The 15,717-nt window shown below is 48.5% G+C and overlaps 1 protein-coding gene and 1 non-coding gene across 13 annotated transcripts in view; both read left to right on the forward strand.

Annotated features, from left to right (window-relative positions):
• The window catches only part of CEP164 (centrosomal protein 164), a 56,393-nt gene that overhangs the window by 28,043 nt on the left and 12,633 nt on the right, over nt 1–15,717 (forward strand). For 11 of the 12 annotated variants that reach the window (XR_009960687.1, XR_009960688.1, XR_009960682.1 and 8 more), the window contains 17 exons: nt 1,255–1,386; nt 2,149–2,365; nt 2,970–3,047; nt 3,303–3,434; nt 3,744–3,866; nt 4,039–4,182; nt 4,401–4,484; nt 5,406–5,474; nt 5,956–6,134; nt 6,969–7,095; nt 7,368–7,432; nt 7,597–7,804; nt 8,864–8,971; nt 10,297–10,411; nt 11,253–11,618; nt 12,364–12,430; nt 13,010–13,132. Coding sequence is in view for 1 of the 12 variants with exons in the window: in XM_062594674.1 (XP_062450658.1) it covers nt 1,255–1,386; nt 2,149–2,365; nt 2,970–3,047; nt 3,303–3,434; nt 3,744–3,866; nt 4,039–4,182; nt 4,401–4,484; nt 5,406–5,474; nt 5,956–6,134; nt 6,969–7,095; nt 7,368–7,432; nt 7,597–7,804; nt 8,864–8,971; nt 10,297–10,411; nt 11,253–11,618; nt 12,364–12,430; nt 13,010–13,132; nt 14,101–14,200 (2,437 nt within the window). In the remaining 11 variants the exon portion in view is untranslated. Of the gene's footprint in view, nt 1–1,254; nt 1,387–2,148; nt 2,366–2,969; nt 3,048–3,302; nt 3,435–3,743; nt 3,867–4,038; nt 4,183–4,400; nt 4,485–5,405; nt 5,475–5,955; nt 6,135–6,968; nt 7,096–7,367; nt 7,433–7,596; nt 7,805–8,863; nt 8,972–10,296; nt 10,412–11,252; nt 11,619–12,363; nt 12,431–13,009; nt 13,133–14,100; nt 15,487–15,717 lie in introns of those variants that run through there. The other variant, XM_062594674.1, reaches the window with a different exon arrangement.
• On the forward strand, nt 9,519–9,588 carry TRNAV-UAC (transfer RNA valine (anticodon UAC)). The gene has a single exon. It is a non-coding gene; the product is annotated as a tRNA-Val (tRNA).

Below are 15,717 nucleotides of genomic sequence, written 5' to 3' on the forward strand. Positions count from 1 at the left end.
TACTGCATTGTAGGCCACCTTCTTCAAACTCTGCAGCAGGAACTTGGCGCTGCTTTGCGGAGTTGTGGGCGAAGGAGGTGAGAAAAAGGCTTCTAAGGGGAAGGAGCATGGGACTGATGTTGCCTGATGCAAACCACCCTGTGCTTGAGGATCTGTGCATCTTGAAATGAATAGTGGTCTGCTATCAGTGCTGTAAATGCATAAAGCAGATGTGTAGAGAGTACGTTGCACCTGAGGAAAGTTGTCTCTCTGATACAGACATCTTCCTCATGGCCTGCAAGAAGAGCTATGATTTGATGCGTATGCGTCTTTCAGCATAACTGAACCTGTCTCTCACTGTAAACCTGGGAGAAGTCTCCAGTTCAGTGCCTGGTGCTTTAGTGTCTGGTACTTTACCACCCGGCAGACTTTCAAATCCTGGGCTAAATGGCAGTAAGAGTGCTGGAAATGGGAACATTAGAAGAGATGAGGTTGCCCCAGAGGAACCATGTGAAACTCTGGTACTGTATGTTTTACAGAGGGATTTCCAAACAGGGCTTTTAGGAATTGGGCAAGGCTTTGTTCCTGCAAAACTCAACCAGAGTGCAGGGACCTAACTAATATGAATCCAGGCAGCAGAACAGCACTGGGAGCTGTGTCCTCGTGTGTCTGGGGGTTTGCTCTCGAGGCTTGCATTTTGTTTGGGGCGGCCCTAATAATTATGCTCTTAGCAGCACACTGAGCCAGCCAGAAACAGTAGCTTGGCATGAAATGTTGTGGGAATGCTGTGTTGCATGTAAAGGAAGACATAGAAATTGCGCCTGAAGGGAGAAAAGTCTAAGCAGTAATAAGGCAGTAATAAAAAGGGGTCTAGCATGAAAATATGGAGCTCGCAGATGTGCTAATACATCCAGCTACCTTGACTGGGAGCTTCTTTTCATTTATCAGGAGCTGATTTCAGTTACTTCAAAAAAAAAAAAAAAAAAAAAAAAAAAAAAAAAGGTGCCACCTGTGATGATATACTGCATTTTTAAAATGTTCCACAGAAGTTTGATCCTCAGAGGTTGCATCTCCAGTACCAGCAACTGCATTCTGGAAGTATGGAAGAGAATTAATGATCTGGAGCCTTGGGAATGCATCACTCAAGCAGGCACAGCTAGTGGGAGCAGCAGCTGATCTATGGGCCTTGGAGGGGGGGGGGCTTTGAAGATATTAAAGCCTCCTGAACTTTTTTTTATTTTTTTATTTTTTCTCTTCCTGCTCCTTATCTCTCAGGACTCTGAAAGAGGATTTGGCAAAGGCTTCCAAAGAGGAAGAGTTGCGGGTGAGAAAGGAAGAAACTGAGAGACTTTCAAAGCTGCGAATCCAAATCATCTCAGAGACTGAGGCAGAGAAGCAGAAGATAAGGTGAAAAGTTTCACTACAACTAGTAGGAAGCTGCCCTCCCCGGGAACATGAACTCTGCTGTCTGGGGAGGGAAGTACCTTGCATGCCACCAGTAACCACTTAAAGAGGGCAAACTAGCCAACCTGAGCTTCCCACGGATGATATCTTGCTTTCACAGTAAATATGACGAAGTAACTATGATCCAGTACATGCTGGGAAGACATGTGTTGATAGCAGGCAAAATTGACAAGCCTTAATGGTAACCGTTCTGCCTTTTTAGAGCTAATGAAGATTTGCTAAGTACAAGCAAACTACGTAATAGTGCCCTGCAGAGAGGTATTGCTGTAGGGTATGCCCAGTCACAGCTCTGGGGCATGTGAGTGAAAGAAATTCCATTCTCAAGGAGAGCTGCACTCGGTAATGTAGCTTGCGCTGACAGAGTGTCTTCCTCTGTGACGGCTATCGAGGCCTGTGGAAACAACTGGAGGAGGGAGAAAGAGCAGACACTGGAAAACTTAGGTTTTTGTATTTCCTACTTACTTAGCTGACAGATATGTGTACAGCTCCCTTTGTTCTCCATCTGACTGCTTAGCTGTTCGTTTCCAAGGCCTTAAGTGATCTGCTTGTGAATCTCAGTATGCCTTGGTTCTCTGTTTCTTTTGATGGTGTGTCTCATTCTGTAGTGGTTTGTGCTCTGAGCTCTGGTTCTTAAATGCAACTCGGTGTTAAAGTTCCAAAGCCTGACTTCCTTCTGTCTCTGTGTTCTTGTTGCATACCTACCAGGGCAGAGCAAGAGGTCACGCTGCAAAAACTGAGAGAAGAGTGGGAATCTCTGCAGGTGACAGAGAAGGAGAACCTGGAGGGGATGAAAAAGCTTATTTTGGAGAAAATGAGGTTGGAAATGGAGGATGCTCAGCAGAATGAGATGGTCGGGTTGGAACAAGAAAAGGAACAATTCCTGAGCGAGTTCAAGGAGAGATTGGAAAGGGAAAAAAAGAAGGTGAGACTTGTTTGTTACCAGATAGGGTCAGACCCATGCCAGTTATGCTGACCTGGCTTGCATTGTACTGTTAGACTGTTGAGATTAAAGAACACCCACATGTGCTTTAATAGTGACTCAGTTAAAACATGAAGAGAAGATGTTTAGCATGCTATTAGAGAGATGATTGGGGTGGGGAGGAGTAATCCCACATTTGTGTTACAATGGTGATTAATAAGCCATTATTTACACAGCCACATTGCATCTGAAGAAATGAGAAAGATCATTGTGTGCCTTTGCCATACTAAGCCAAATCATTTTACCAGATCAGAATTGCTCATTCACTGCTGCTTTAGTCCTCCAGAACTAAAGGGGCGTCCTTGAATGAAGAGTGTTTGTGGTCCTCCCAGAACAGCACAGCGTGATGCGCAGGCCAATCAAGATGTCTTGGGGTGGAAACAGAGAGGGAGCGAGGGCATCTCATATGTAATTCTGTGTGGATAGGGGTTGACCATTGTGGTTTTTGAAGCTTAGGGATAGATGTTAATTGCAACTGCATCTTGGGCACTGTCTCTCTATAAATAGAGGTTTTCCAGCAAGCCTTCTTTTGCTCGTGTTCCTGTAGGCCACAGATGAGCTAGAGAAGCAGTTTGCAACAGAGCTCCAGCAGCTGAAGTGTGCAGCAGCAGAGAAACATCAAAAGGTACAAGCTGGTATCTCTAGAATATGAATTGTTTTTATCCATGCTCTCTCCAAGTGTGGCTGAGGAGGGTGGCATTAATTTTTTTCCACTTCCTTAATATGGTTCTGGTCTGGGTCAGCATTTGGACATACTTCAAGTCGGGAGGGGTGAGACTGTACACACTGATTTTTGCCATGCTGCCTGCTCTCTGTGGGAGGGCACTAAATGAATCTTGTCAGAAGGGTGACATGTCTCTGTGGGTGGTTTTCTTGGCAGGTCATTTCCAGCCTGCAAACCCAGATAGCAGAGGCACAGAGGAGTGAAGAGGCTCAGCTGCGCGAAGACTTGCAGAGAGCAGAGCAGAAAGTCCAGCAAAAAGTATTCCAAGTAACAGAATATGAACGTGAGGCAAGTATCATCCTTAGTGGCTAAAGGTTCTTCATTCTCCCTCCTTCTTGGATGCTTGGTGAGGGTTGAGATGCAAAATCCCCTGCACAAGGGTGACAGTGGTGTGTTACGGGAAGGGACACTTCTACAGCATCTCATCTCACCAGGGCACTTGCTTTCTAGCAGCCGGGCCACGGCCCGATCTTGAGATCTGTCAGTCACAGGGTACTCTGAACTTCAGCCTTTCTGTTTGTGTGAGAAGTTGCTCTCTGAGTTCGGGGCTGCAGTGCTGTGGTTCAGGCAAAGTCTCTTTCTGTTTGATCACTGCAGCTCAGTGAACTTTTGAGAGAGAAACGCCAGGCAGTGGAAAAAGACCATGAGAGGAAAATGGAGAGGATGAAAGAAGAGCACCAGGAGGTCCTAGCAAGGATTCAGGATCAGTATGAGGAGGAGGTACTGTGGGGGAGCACAGTGAATTGGGAGGTGGCTGTAGTAGCTAGGCTGGGCTGTCCTTGGACTGGCACTGCTTCCCAGAGGATTTGTGTCCTGTATGTTCCTGCTGGCTTCCTGGAGAACCCTCTGCTTCACACAGCCGCTTTTCTTGTTTGGCTTTTGCAACAAACAGGAGAGAAAACAAAGAGCGGAGCTGTCTGAGGGCCTGCGAAGTGAGGTGGTGCGCCTCCGACACCTTCATGAAGTAGAAGTGAAAGCTCTGCAGGCAGAGCTGGATGAGCGGCTCACTGAATTGCAGCGCAGGCACAGGGAGAAGGTGAGGAGAACACTGTGCCTAGTGGTTTGTTATGACTTGGCTGCTTAGGGATGGCCTGGGTACTGTGCCACTGCAGTGCTCCTGCCGTCCTGCGCAGCCCAGTGCAGCACAAGTGGCAGATCATACTTTCCTAGGCTTTTTCTCTTCTCCCCAGTGGCAGAGCTCTACTTGGCGAGCAATTTGTGCCGTTCTGTTTAACTCACTCCATCTCTGTGCAGGAAAAAAAGCTCCAGGATTCAGAAAATGAGCTTGAAATGCGAGCAAAGGCTGCCAAGGCCAGATCAGTGCAGCTCCTTAACCAGGTGAGGAAGCTGTGGTGGGCTCTCAGATATTTCCCAGCCTCTGCTGCTCTTCTGACTGCTTCCTCATGAGTTACTCTTCAGAAGTGCTCAGCCAAGGCTTTTGCTGCCATCCAAGTTAGAAGTGAAACTTCTATCAAGAATTGGAGCAGTGCTAAGCATTATTATTGTAGTCCAGCCTCATGGCTGGTGTCATTGTGTTGAAAATCAGTGCCCTGGATTTGCTCCCCTGCTTTGGTGGGCAGTATGTGGCTGTAAGGGTGTCAGAGGGCTCATACAATTGCTGTCACGGCAGCATGTCCTGCTCAATGTTACTTTAGATTTCAGACAATCTCTTCCTGATTTACCTCCTCTTCTCCCTGCTGTCTTGAGAAGGGAATGACTGTTCCTTTAATGTGGAAAGCAGAGGAGAGAGAAAAGTGCTCCAAAAGCTCCTGTGGAGCTGGCATAAATAAATCACTGACTGCTACTCTTATCTGTCAGATCTTGTAAGTCCAGGCTTTCTCCAGAGGCTGTAGATAATCTTGCTTCTATTACCCCTTCCTTTCCAAGCAGTGTTGGAGTAAGAAAGGAAAATGGTGGAGAAATGCTGGAGGCAACCAGAGGCTTCACAAAAGTGAGATTCTGGAGAAATGGGCATATGCCTTGAGAACTCTTGCTACTGAGCAGGATGGGATGTTCTTCCTACAGAGATATGCTTGTTCCTGGCTTCTTGCTTGATGAAGCCTAACAAAGGGCAGGGGACAGAGTGGGTGTGTATGGAGGGGGACAAAGCAAAACTAAGAACAATGCTCAGCTATTTTGTAATGGCCTAGAAACTTAGGCCTGACCTCTGCACTTCTCCAAGCACTGCTGAATCTCAGCAGTCTCCTCTGCTGGCATCGTTACGCTCTAATGCTCACCTACTTGCTCTCCTGTATGTAGGAGGAGACTCTGAGAAAGAAAAGGCAGCAGCTGCTGGATGAAGACAGACGGACTGAGCTAGAGAGAGAGGTATGTATGTTTGAGCTCTGGGGGTGTGCTGTTTTCTTCAGGAGGTAGGGACCAGAAGGAGCATGCTAGAACAATGACTTTAAAAAGCGAGCTGTGTAACTGTTAAATTGTGAGTCTAAAAATCTCTCCCTGCCACCTTGTCTCAGTCGGAGTGCCATCTTGCTGGAGGCTCAGAGCTGTTTCCCAAAGGTAGGTAACACACGAGCGTTACCAACTGCCTGCAGTTGTGAAGGGCCTGCAGAGCAGGCTAAGGAATTTGTGAGCAAGGTGAATAGAATGGACCTGACTGGAAGGTAAGTGCCTCTAACATAGCCAGGAAAATTTCCTAGTGGTGAGATTTTGGCAAGCTGTCTGTTCCTCCAGGACTGGCATGTGTTGTGCACATTCGTAGCTCTGGGACCTGCCATGAACAGTGTAGGTGGTTTGAGTCTCTTGTGTGGAGTGCTGGGAAAGTTGCAGGGGATTTCTTTTTTGCTTGTAGGAAGCTCTTTTGGCTTCTCAGCTCCGTCTAGAGGAGAACAGAAAGGTGCACACCGGCCTTCTCGACTCCATCCGGCAACTGCGTAAATCTCTTGAAGAGCTCCAAGATCAGAAAGCTGAGCTGGAGGCCCAGGTGGACTTGCTGCAGACTCGAAGCCAGAGGCTGCAGAAGCGCATCAAGTATGTATATGTGAAATTTCCCCTTTTGTACAAAATCTGCCCAGCACTGCAGCCTGGAGCTCTTGGGCCTCTACCTCTGAGCTTCTTGTATGTTGGACCATATTCTTTCAGAACCCTAATGGTAGTTTTGCTGCATGTCTAGGACATAGAGCTCCTGGGTTCTGTTTCCAGATACAGTAAAAACTTGCCACGTAAATTTGTCCCTTCATCTCTGCTTGTCAGGTTTGTTTGTTTGTCTTCCCCTTGTCTGTCTTTAAGATTAATAAAATGCTTTGAGAGAAGCAATGAAAGGCAGAGAAAAGATCTTCTTAAGATGACAGGGGTCCTGGGTAAGGGTTTACTCGTCTATTTAAGGGTAAACATGGGCATGAACCAATGTTTCCTTATATAGCCAGTGGTTATGTTTGACATCACACCACAGACACAATGCGGGTTTTGTCTGGAGGTACTGTGTGACCAATTCAGCTGCATCAAGCAGCCAGTGGCAGTAGAACCTTGTTTTAATGGTAGCTGGCAAGCTGTATTGCCAGTGGCTGATATACCCATTGCCTTGGATCTGGCAGTCTGGATCTGCCAGCTGCTGTAGTATGAAGTCCCTCATTTGTATTTATTATTCCAGTGTATGGGAAATTGTATATGTGAGCTGATTTGAGACACAGCTGCTGCAGGCTTTTGTGAATCCTTGCTATCAAGGTGCTTCTGCATTCCCAACTGTGGCCCTTCCTCCCTCCTGGAAACCGGAGGTTGCTTTGGACACCTTTGCAGATACGTTAGCAGGCTAGTTGGATGTGCAGTCTCACCCAGTGTAGCCATTGTTACCTTCTTCTGTGGCAGTGAGCTTGAGGCAACTATCAGGAGCAAACAGGAGACTTTGAAAGAGCTAGAGGGAGAAGAAACTGTAGAATCTCCAAGAGGGAAAGCTGAGCTCCACGTTGAAGACCTGGGAGAAACTATTCAAGCTGTGAGTACAGCCCATTGCAAAAGCATTTGCCTTATGACTTCTGAGACTGTAACTCCCTCAAAAATTCTGGCTTTGGTTCCCTCTGTATGAACTGATTTGACATGCGATGATGCATTTTTCTTTGCTGGAAGACATCAGTATCTTTTGTAGTCTTTATTACTTTCTGTCTGTTTTTACTGGGGGGAAAGAGGGGTGGGATACTTGGGTGCCTTGGAGTCATGTGTATTTTCTTATGCATATTTCTTGGTTTTTGAAACTCTTCAACTCATCAGCACTCATCCAGAATGCCTGCTTCCCCACCCTCTCCAAGCCGTGAGGATGACTTCCAGTTTGATCAGTGAGTATCCACGTGACAGACACTTTTGGAAAGTGCCTTTCTTGGGTTTTACACACATAGGAAGCACAGAGAATCCATTTTTGGGAGGGTGCTGCATGAAGCTTGTAGGACTGAACACCCAGCACAGGTGGAGAAAGCCAGGTGCATATCTGTCTTTCCTGTAGCATCAGGAGCTACATCTCTGCAGAAGGGATCTCTATTAGGAATGCAAAGGAGTTCCTGGTGCGCCAGACTCGCTCCATGAGGAAGAGGCACACAGCACTGAAAGCTGCAAAGCAGCAGTGGCGCCAGGACATGCAGAAAGCACAGGAGGTGGTGCAGGATCCTGACAGCTCCCAGCTCCTGGAGGGCATGCGCAGGAACTTGGAAGAGGTAAGTGAACTGAGCTCTGATCCTGTTCAGATAGTAGGTGTCATGACTGCACCAGGGAGTTCAGAGCCCTGAGATAAATACCTGGCTCTGCAGCTGCAGAGACAGGCAGCTGTGGGTGTTCATTCCTTCTGGAAATCAGATCTGGTGTGTCACCAGAGGGATGTGAGGTGTTCATTAATCCCTGCTTGGGTGTCTTCATCATCATAACACAGGGGTTAGAGTTTTTGCCCACCTCAGAGGCTGGCTGTAAAGATTACTTAAGGAAGACCAGGAGAGCTGTTCAGGAATGCCGAGCAAATTTGATGTGCTGCAGAACAGGCTTAATTAGAACCTAACTTAGGGCTTGGATCAAAGTGGTGTTACTGTGCATCAGATGAGTGGCTGAGAGTGCCTGCATGTGAATGCATAGCCCACCGCTACCAGAACTTTGCAAGATCAAATACTTCAAGTTCTCTTTCACTGTGCATACTTTGGACTAGGAACAAGTTTCAGAGCAGACACTGCAGCTCAGCCAACTCTCAGTAGCCTGCTAGACTGCAGGAATTTTGTGATTAGTTGGAGCTCTTGAGTCCTAAAAATGGAGGAAACATTCAGTAAGGAAAAAGATTTCTCCATCATGCAATTCCAGTGGCACACATTCTCCTTGCATGAAAGGAAGTGCTGGTAGGTACAGGTCTGTGGTTATCAATCTGCAATGATTTCAATCTTGATTGAAAAGGGGTTCTGTAGTACTTGCTAGCTCTGCTGATAAACCAGCTACACACATGGCACATCTTCAGTTCCTTCACTGATGATGGAGAGTGCTCCAATTAGCAGAGACAAAGCTGTTGACCCCAGTGGATGCAGGGTTCAAAAGGGGAACCTTGCTTGAGGGCTGTGCTGTCCCCTCTGTACTCTCTGCTTCCTATGATCTCAAAGACTTGGGAGCATTTTTACTCCAGCAGCATGATATGCTGTGTTGGGTAGAAGTGAGATAGTGAAAGTCACCGTGAGCACTAGATTATTTCCTGTCATTCTCGTTTAATTTTCCCCCTTGGCTTGGCTGTTGCTCCACTGCAGGAAGCGAAGCAGTTGGACAAGATGAAGTTGGCTATGCGGAAAGGACAGGTGCTGCTGAAGAAGAAGGAAGAAAAGCTCAGCCAGCTGGAGTCGTCAATTTTGGAAGAGGTAACCACCAGCATTACAATCATTTGGACCTACCTGGCTGCACTCGTATGGTGCACAGAGCTCTTGGGGTCCTCCCCTAGGCTGGGGTCTTTGTAGGGCTTTTGGTCCTCATGAGAGCTGTTTAGCTAGTGGTGTCTGAACACCAGTGTTTGCCTATGGAGCTGGATTACTAGAAACTCATTCTTTGAGAGAAGAGCGATGTGTCTGCCTCTCTGTGGGAGAGGCCGGAGAGAGTAGGCTAGTCACAGAGCTGGAAAGAATGACAAACCTAATTAGACTCGAATCCACATGATTCAATAGCTCTGCAGCCAGCAGAACAAACGTGGGCTGGGGTTTAGGATGGAGGGAGAGTGTCTTCCATGGTGGCAGCTTGCCAGGCAGGGCTGCTGGCATCAGGGATGGAGCTGGTTGGAGGAAACATGCTGAGTGAACTGGCTTGTGAGAAGCTTGTTTGTTAGGTTAGAGACAAATCTGTGTTACCACTGATATGCTGAAGTATCCAAGGATATGAAACAAAACCTCACATCCAAATCATTAGATGTTTAGAGGAATAGTGTAGTGGTTATCACATCTGCTTTACATGCTGAAGGTCCTGGGTTCAAGCCCCAGGGGAACCAGAAGCAGGAAATCTTTGGGAGGTTGGACTGGATGATCTCCAGAGGTCCCTTCCAACCTTACTGATTCTGTGAAACCATTTCTGTGAAACCGTCTGTATCTTGGGCAAAATTGCAAGTATTGTGCCTTCCCTCTGCTGATGACATTTGGACTCGCTTTTAAATATACAGCTGCAGACTGGATATAGAAAGCAGCCGGAAAAATTGGCATGATTTGTGCCCAGAGAAAACAAGGGCATGTGACCTTGTGGTGATCTGATCTTATTTCCCGATCAAGGCAGCCCCTGGAATCTCTCCAGCTCTGCCTGTGCCCATGTGGCCTCAGACAGGGCAGCAGCAGATGTGAGCGCATAAGACCTTTGATGGTCCGGTTCTTTTCCTTGGTGCAGAGAGATAAGGGAGCCCGTGCAAGAATTATGAGGCTTATTTAATCCACAAAACCCCTTGACTTCTGACCAGAAGATCCTCTTCTTACAGTTGTTAGATTTGACCTCTAGTGCATGCACCTGCTTCTTGCAGAGACTGAGCAGTCTCTTTGCTTTCAGATATTGCTGGCAAGGGTCTGAGGGTGGGTACCTCTGCCTTCCCTTGGCCCGTGCCTCACTGCAGCCCACCCTGTGTAGAGTAGCTGCAGGCAGTATTCCCGTGGCTTTTTTGTTCCAGGGAACAGCACACAGGTTTTATTTGCACTATTTTCCTTATCTTGGCCAGCTTTCAGATGAAGATACGCTGAAGAGTGCTGCGTGCAAAAAGATGGTGACTTTTGATCTCAGCAACTCTGAGGACACAAACAGCACGTCCAGTGCAGATGTACATCAGCCTAAATGTAAGGGCCTAGCTGATTCAGTATGCTTGTCCAATGTTTAATGCTTTAGGCCTAGTTCTGCCTTTCCTCTCACCTCTCTGTGATGTACCTTTTCTTGTTCTCACTTGTGCTCATTAGCTTCTAAACCAGGGAGGCAGGTCTGCTGTCTATAACTGGGAGTGCTCTGCATAGCATTGTATTTGAAAGGCTTACTCCTTGTCTGTAGTGCCATATGAGAGGGGTGCGATCTGCGTGAACTAGCCTTTGAAACTCTGCCTTCGTTATTAGTGTGAGTTATAAAACGTGGCTCTAACACTTGTGCCTTGAGCTTCGGCTCTTCCCTCTCTGCTGCTACAGAGGTGTTCTTCTGCTGGTATCCAGGCTTCTTCCTCCTCCCGTCTCTATGACAGGAAAGGTTGCTGCATTCCCTTCATCTGCTGCTTGTACTTTTCTGCTTGCTCTCAGTCTGCTGTAATTAGGGCTGTGCAGGTGAAGTGCAAGGATCTCCGTAAGCAGGCAGGAGGGTCTTGTTGCTTGCAGAAAGGCTGGCAAAACTGAAGCTTAAAAAAATTAAGAAATTTTCCCTATGGCAACAGATTGACGATCTGTCCAGTCAGAGATTGTCTCTCTGACCCTGATCAATAAACATCTACAGGCACGCGTGGAACTTTAGGGCTTTCTCTCACTGTAAGATCAGAGCCCTTGTATCAGCACAGACCTGATGGTCCAATATCTAACTTGGCCAGTACCCTAGAGAGCTTTATGCTTTTTATGAGCCCAGAGAAGAGAGTTTCCTGACAGGGAGCCAATGTCTCCCTTACCATCCCAGTGATCCATTTCTTTTTCTCCCCTCTTTTGCTAGTTGATTTGAGAACTGATCTACAGACTGACCCCCAGCTGGACAAGATCCAGTACTTGACAGACTCCCTGCGCCGCATCACTAGTGAGCTGAACGGAGTCCTCGGTGTTTTGGGCTCTCTGAACAATCGTCAGTCTCCGCTCTTCACCTCAACACAGGTGCCCGTGCAGGTGCCCTGCGACGGCGTCCCTCTTTCTGCCTATGCATCCTTGGCAGGAGTTCAGGCAGGTGGCTCCTTGGTGCCTCCCACCAAGGTGTCTCTGGTTGACCGGTGGGCCTGGAACACTGGGCTGAGCTCCAGCCACTCTTTCACAGCTGGACAGTCAGTGGATAGCACCCTGGCAGAGAAATGGCACAAGTATTTCCCAGGTCAGTCTCCAATCCTTAATCCCTCTGCTTGTTTGTGTGTTGCTTTTCGTTTTGCTGTCCTGCAAGTTCTAATCAGCTCACCCTTCCAGTGCTGATGATAAGCCCAGATCTACTGGTGCTGCTGTTGGGAAGGGTGCTAATGAGATAGAGAATGAGAAAACCTCATTCCAGGAACTGCAGCATATGGCTGATCTTGTTACCCTGCTTCCAGAGCAGTTCAGCCTCTGACGTACACCCAAGAAAGCAGTTATTAAAGAAGGGAGCAAAAGGGGAGGAAGCAGCCCTGCTTTGCTGGAAGCCTCCTGTGAATTGCAGATAGGGTTCACCACACTGGTTTCTTTGAAAACAGCACTATGCCCTGTGCATCTGGAGTGAAAACCAGCCCCTCTTGCAGTGTTTAATCCTAGGCCTATTTATCATTGGGTAGCAAAAGGAGCTGATGAGCATCATGTTTGATCTCTGGTGGCTTTGCAGTCCAAGAGGAGACTTGGTTCTTTTGGTTTGAACCAGGAATTCTTGCTTGCTTCCCAGCTTTTGTCCCTATTGGAAAGAGAGCCTTGGGCTAGTCTGGCAGACTGGCTTCCCAGGCCATTTCCCCCTTTGCTCAGAAGTGCCTCCACAGATGGCTCAGCTTATGTGTGTGTGGGGGGGTGTCCGTAGCACAGTGAACACAAGAAGAAATGCACCCACGTTTAAAAGGACTTTGATCTTTATCTTGGACCTGTATTTAATACCTGTTTTCCAGGTGGGAAACCATCGCTCAGTGGAAGTTCTACTTTTCTGGAGAGCAAGCTGGGTTACGTACCTGCAGAGTAAGGCTCTTTTTGCTTGAGTGTTTCCGTTTCGTTGTGTTGCTTTTATTTGCCTGGAATAGTTTATAGGTCAGATACAAATTTGTTCTCATCTACTTGTGATATCAAATAAGTTAGATTTTATTCTTAAGTGGGTAGGTTAGATATCGTTAGTTATTCAGTGCCACACGCTCAGCGCTGCCTTGCAGCTTCTTCAGTACATCTGCAGTGAGAATTGTGCTAATGACCCTGGTTCCAGGAGCAGGGACCAGGGATGCCGGCCAAGCGGAGCTCATGCCGGCTCTGCCACGACAGGCGGTGCTGTGTGTGTGGGTGGAGGGGAGGCTGCCACCCAAGCCTTTCTCACACTACATAGACCGAAAGAGGGACAGCAGCTGGACAGTGGGTGGCTGCTGCAGCTTATCCCCATGATGTGTTTGGGCAGAGGGCTTGGAGCCAAAAAGAGGTTGCTTGTTGTTAGCTGTGGCTCTTTTTGTAGCAGTTCATCATCATCTTTCTCAGCTCTACAATCATTTTTTTCTAGACCTCTTTTTCTCACTTACTCTCCCTCTCTCTCTCTCTCCCTCTTACATGCAACAGTGAGCAAATCCGCCTGTTCCAGCACTCCCAGTTCCGAGGCTCTGAGTCAAATAGGATGAGTATTCAAGGAATGATTGAGACCAACAAGAAATGGCTAGAGGACTTCAAGAGGGATTCAGAAGTGTATCCTTTGCCTGCATCTGGTCTTTAATTGCACTCCAGCTTCCTGCAGCAGGTAGGAAGAGGTAGCAGGAGGTGAGTGAATCAGGAGCAGAAAAGCATTCAACAGCAATTTTGAAGCCTTAGCCTCTATTTTACTGTCCAACTCTGCAAAAGAACACGTTGTTCAGCAGTTAAGACAAGAGTGAGCTGTTTTTTTCTTCTTTGAGCTGCACTTGACTCTGAGAAAATCTCTTCTCTTCTTCCCTTTCTCCAGTTGTGCTGCGGTGCTCTGGAGTGCTGCTGCTCTGCTGTGATGCACAGTGCTTGCAGCTGGTAATATGAGAGTTTACAAAAATAGCCAAAGAGAGTGCACAGTGGAGGAGGAGGCAGGGAAGCAGGGACCTAGCCTTGCAGGCCTGGTTTTGGTCCCTCTAATGCAGCCCCAGCATTAGTGGAAATGCAGCCCCAGCATTAGTGGATTTGCTGTGGGTGGGAGCTCTGTCTTTGCATATTGAGAGCTCTGAAGTGAGGCTTCCCAGGAGTCGCGTGGACCTGGCATGTGGGATGGCTGTGTGGCTGCACAGAGAGGGCCCCGGGCTCCTGGTGGAGCTGTCCCGTCCAGCTCAGTTTTGATTGACTGGAGGAAGACCCTGGAATGAAACCTCTCAGTGCTATTCATAGGGAGGTTGGTTTCCAGGTTTGTGTTGTAACAGCATTATAGTGAGGCTGTAAGTATCGCCTTTGCAGGGTACACTGATATTAGCAGCAAATCCCTCAGTCCCTCCGATAGTGCAAGCTGTCCTGAGCGCAGTGCTCCTTTGAGTCCCGTAATCCCCCTTTAATTCCGTTTGATTTGGATGCAGCAGGCTAAGTACAACACATGTGCATGAGGCTGGTTCCTGCCCCTCAGTACCTGTCCTGTCTCCTGGCTGTGCTCATGCATGCTAATCCCTCGTGTAAGCCGTGCTTTTCCTTCACCCAGCTGCCAGGCCTCTCTTCCCAGGTGCGCAGAAGCCCCCTGCCAGCAGCTCCAGCCTGCTTCAGCTAGGACTGGATGAAAACAAACAAATTAAAGTGTACCATTACTAGAAGGTGGGATGTGGCGTTTTCAGCCTTTGGCTGTGGGCATAGTGCCTGGAGAGGTGGTGGCTGGGGCCCATGCGGCCTGCCTAGTGTTTTGGTGACGCCCAGCCATCTCCATTCTGCCTCTGTGCTGTGCTCTTGAAGTAAAGTCTCTTAGTGAGAGAGCAGAGGAAGGAGGAAGTGAACTTCCCAGGTGGATTCTTCTAATCCTGCAAAGTGTCCAAATATACTTTATAGACTGTTTAATCCAGTGGTGAAATATCAGGGCTTCAATAAATCAACAGTTCTCTCATTAGTATTCCAGCAATTGTGAGACAGAGCTGTGAATCATGGAGGACTTTGAGTAACTGGTCAAGGGGGAGGACAGGAATCCAGCTGAGACTTTGCTAGAGGAAAGGTATCAGGAAAGGTGCCCATGCTGATGCCCAGCAAATGCTTCGTGGCAGGTAAGCAGAGTCATCTGGCCTGTATAGCACACGTGAAAGCAGGGGAGAAGGAGCAGCAAAATGGCTGTAGAATCTGGGGACGTTCTAGTGGAAAACGTTCACCGGGTGGTGTGCTCTGTGCTTTGGTTTTGTGAGGCTGATTGCTGACGTGCAGAATGGCGGATCCTGACTCTCTGGGAAACATTCCTTTTTGTTGATGTGGAAGCAATAGAAATAAGCCAAGGGCGGCTTTCACGGCCGATGTTGTGGAAAAGGCCACCCTGCTCCCCGCCTTGCAGCAGTGCCGGCCACGACCGCACAGCGCAGCTCTGCTGGGTGCTCGTCTAGTTCGTTCCAAACGTGCCGGCACAGGGCAGCGAGGGCCAGGGAGCGCGGGGTGGTTTCTGCTGGCGCAGCCGCTGTTGGGAAGCACGGTCTAGCGTGAACGTCGAGAGGAGAGGAAGATCCGCCTGGGTCCTTTCACAGCCTGGGGACGGCTCCGGAGCTCGGCTCCGCGGCCGGGGCGGCCTCCCTCGCGGGACGTGGCCGTGCCGCTCCCGGAGCGCCTCTGCCGGGAGGGTGGCTCGTCGTTTGGCTCACCGGGTGACCTCAGTTGTGTTGCGCTGGGGAGTTTTATCCGGGCGGCCTGGCATTACCCTGCAGGGGTGCACGCAGCGGGCAGGAGGCAGACAGTGCTGCCCTCCCCAGCGGGGGGGGAGGTGGGCTGGGCTCTCGTGCGGCTCAGTGGGAATGGGGTGTTCGGTTGTGATGTTGGTCTTTCCTCCAAGCTGACTTTTAATATTTTATACTTTAAAAAAATGGCCCTGCTATTTGCCATTTGGTCTGATTAAAAAGTCTGCATTTCAAGGGATTTTGTCTGTGCGAAATCATCTTCAAAGCCATTCTCTCCAGAGGGGGCTGACGCAGGGAGGATGGTGAAGTTGCTGCTCCAGACCCTTTAGTGTTGTGTCTTTCTCAGTGTGGCTAGTGGTGCTGCACAGCAGAGCAAAGCAGAACTCCTCCTGCTTTGCTTCCATGTGTTGTGTCCTGGCACACTGTTGCGGCAGTCCATGCTGCGAGTGTGCCCAGGGAATGTTT

This window comes from Rhea pennata, chromosome 24 (genome assembly GCF_028389875.1).
Source record: "Rhea pennata isolate bPtePen1 chromosome 24, bPtePen1.pri, whole genome shotgun sequence".
Taxonomy (NCBI): Eukaryota; Metazoa; Chordata; class Aves; order Rheiformes; family Rheidae; genus Rhea; species Rhea pennata.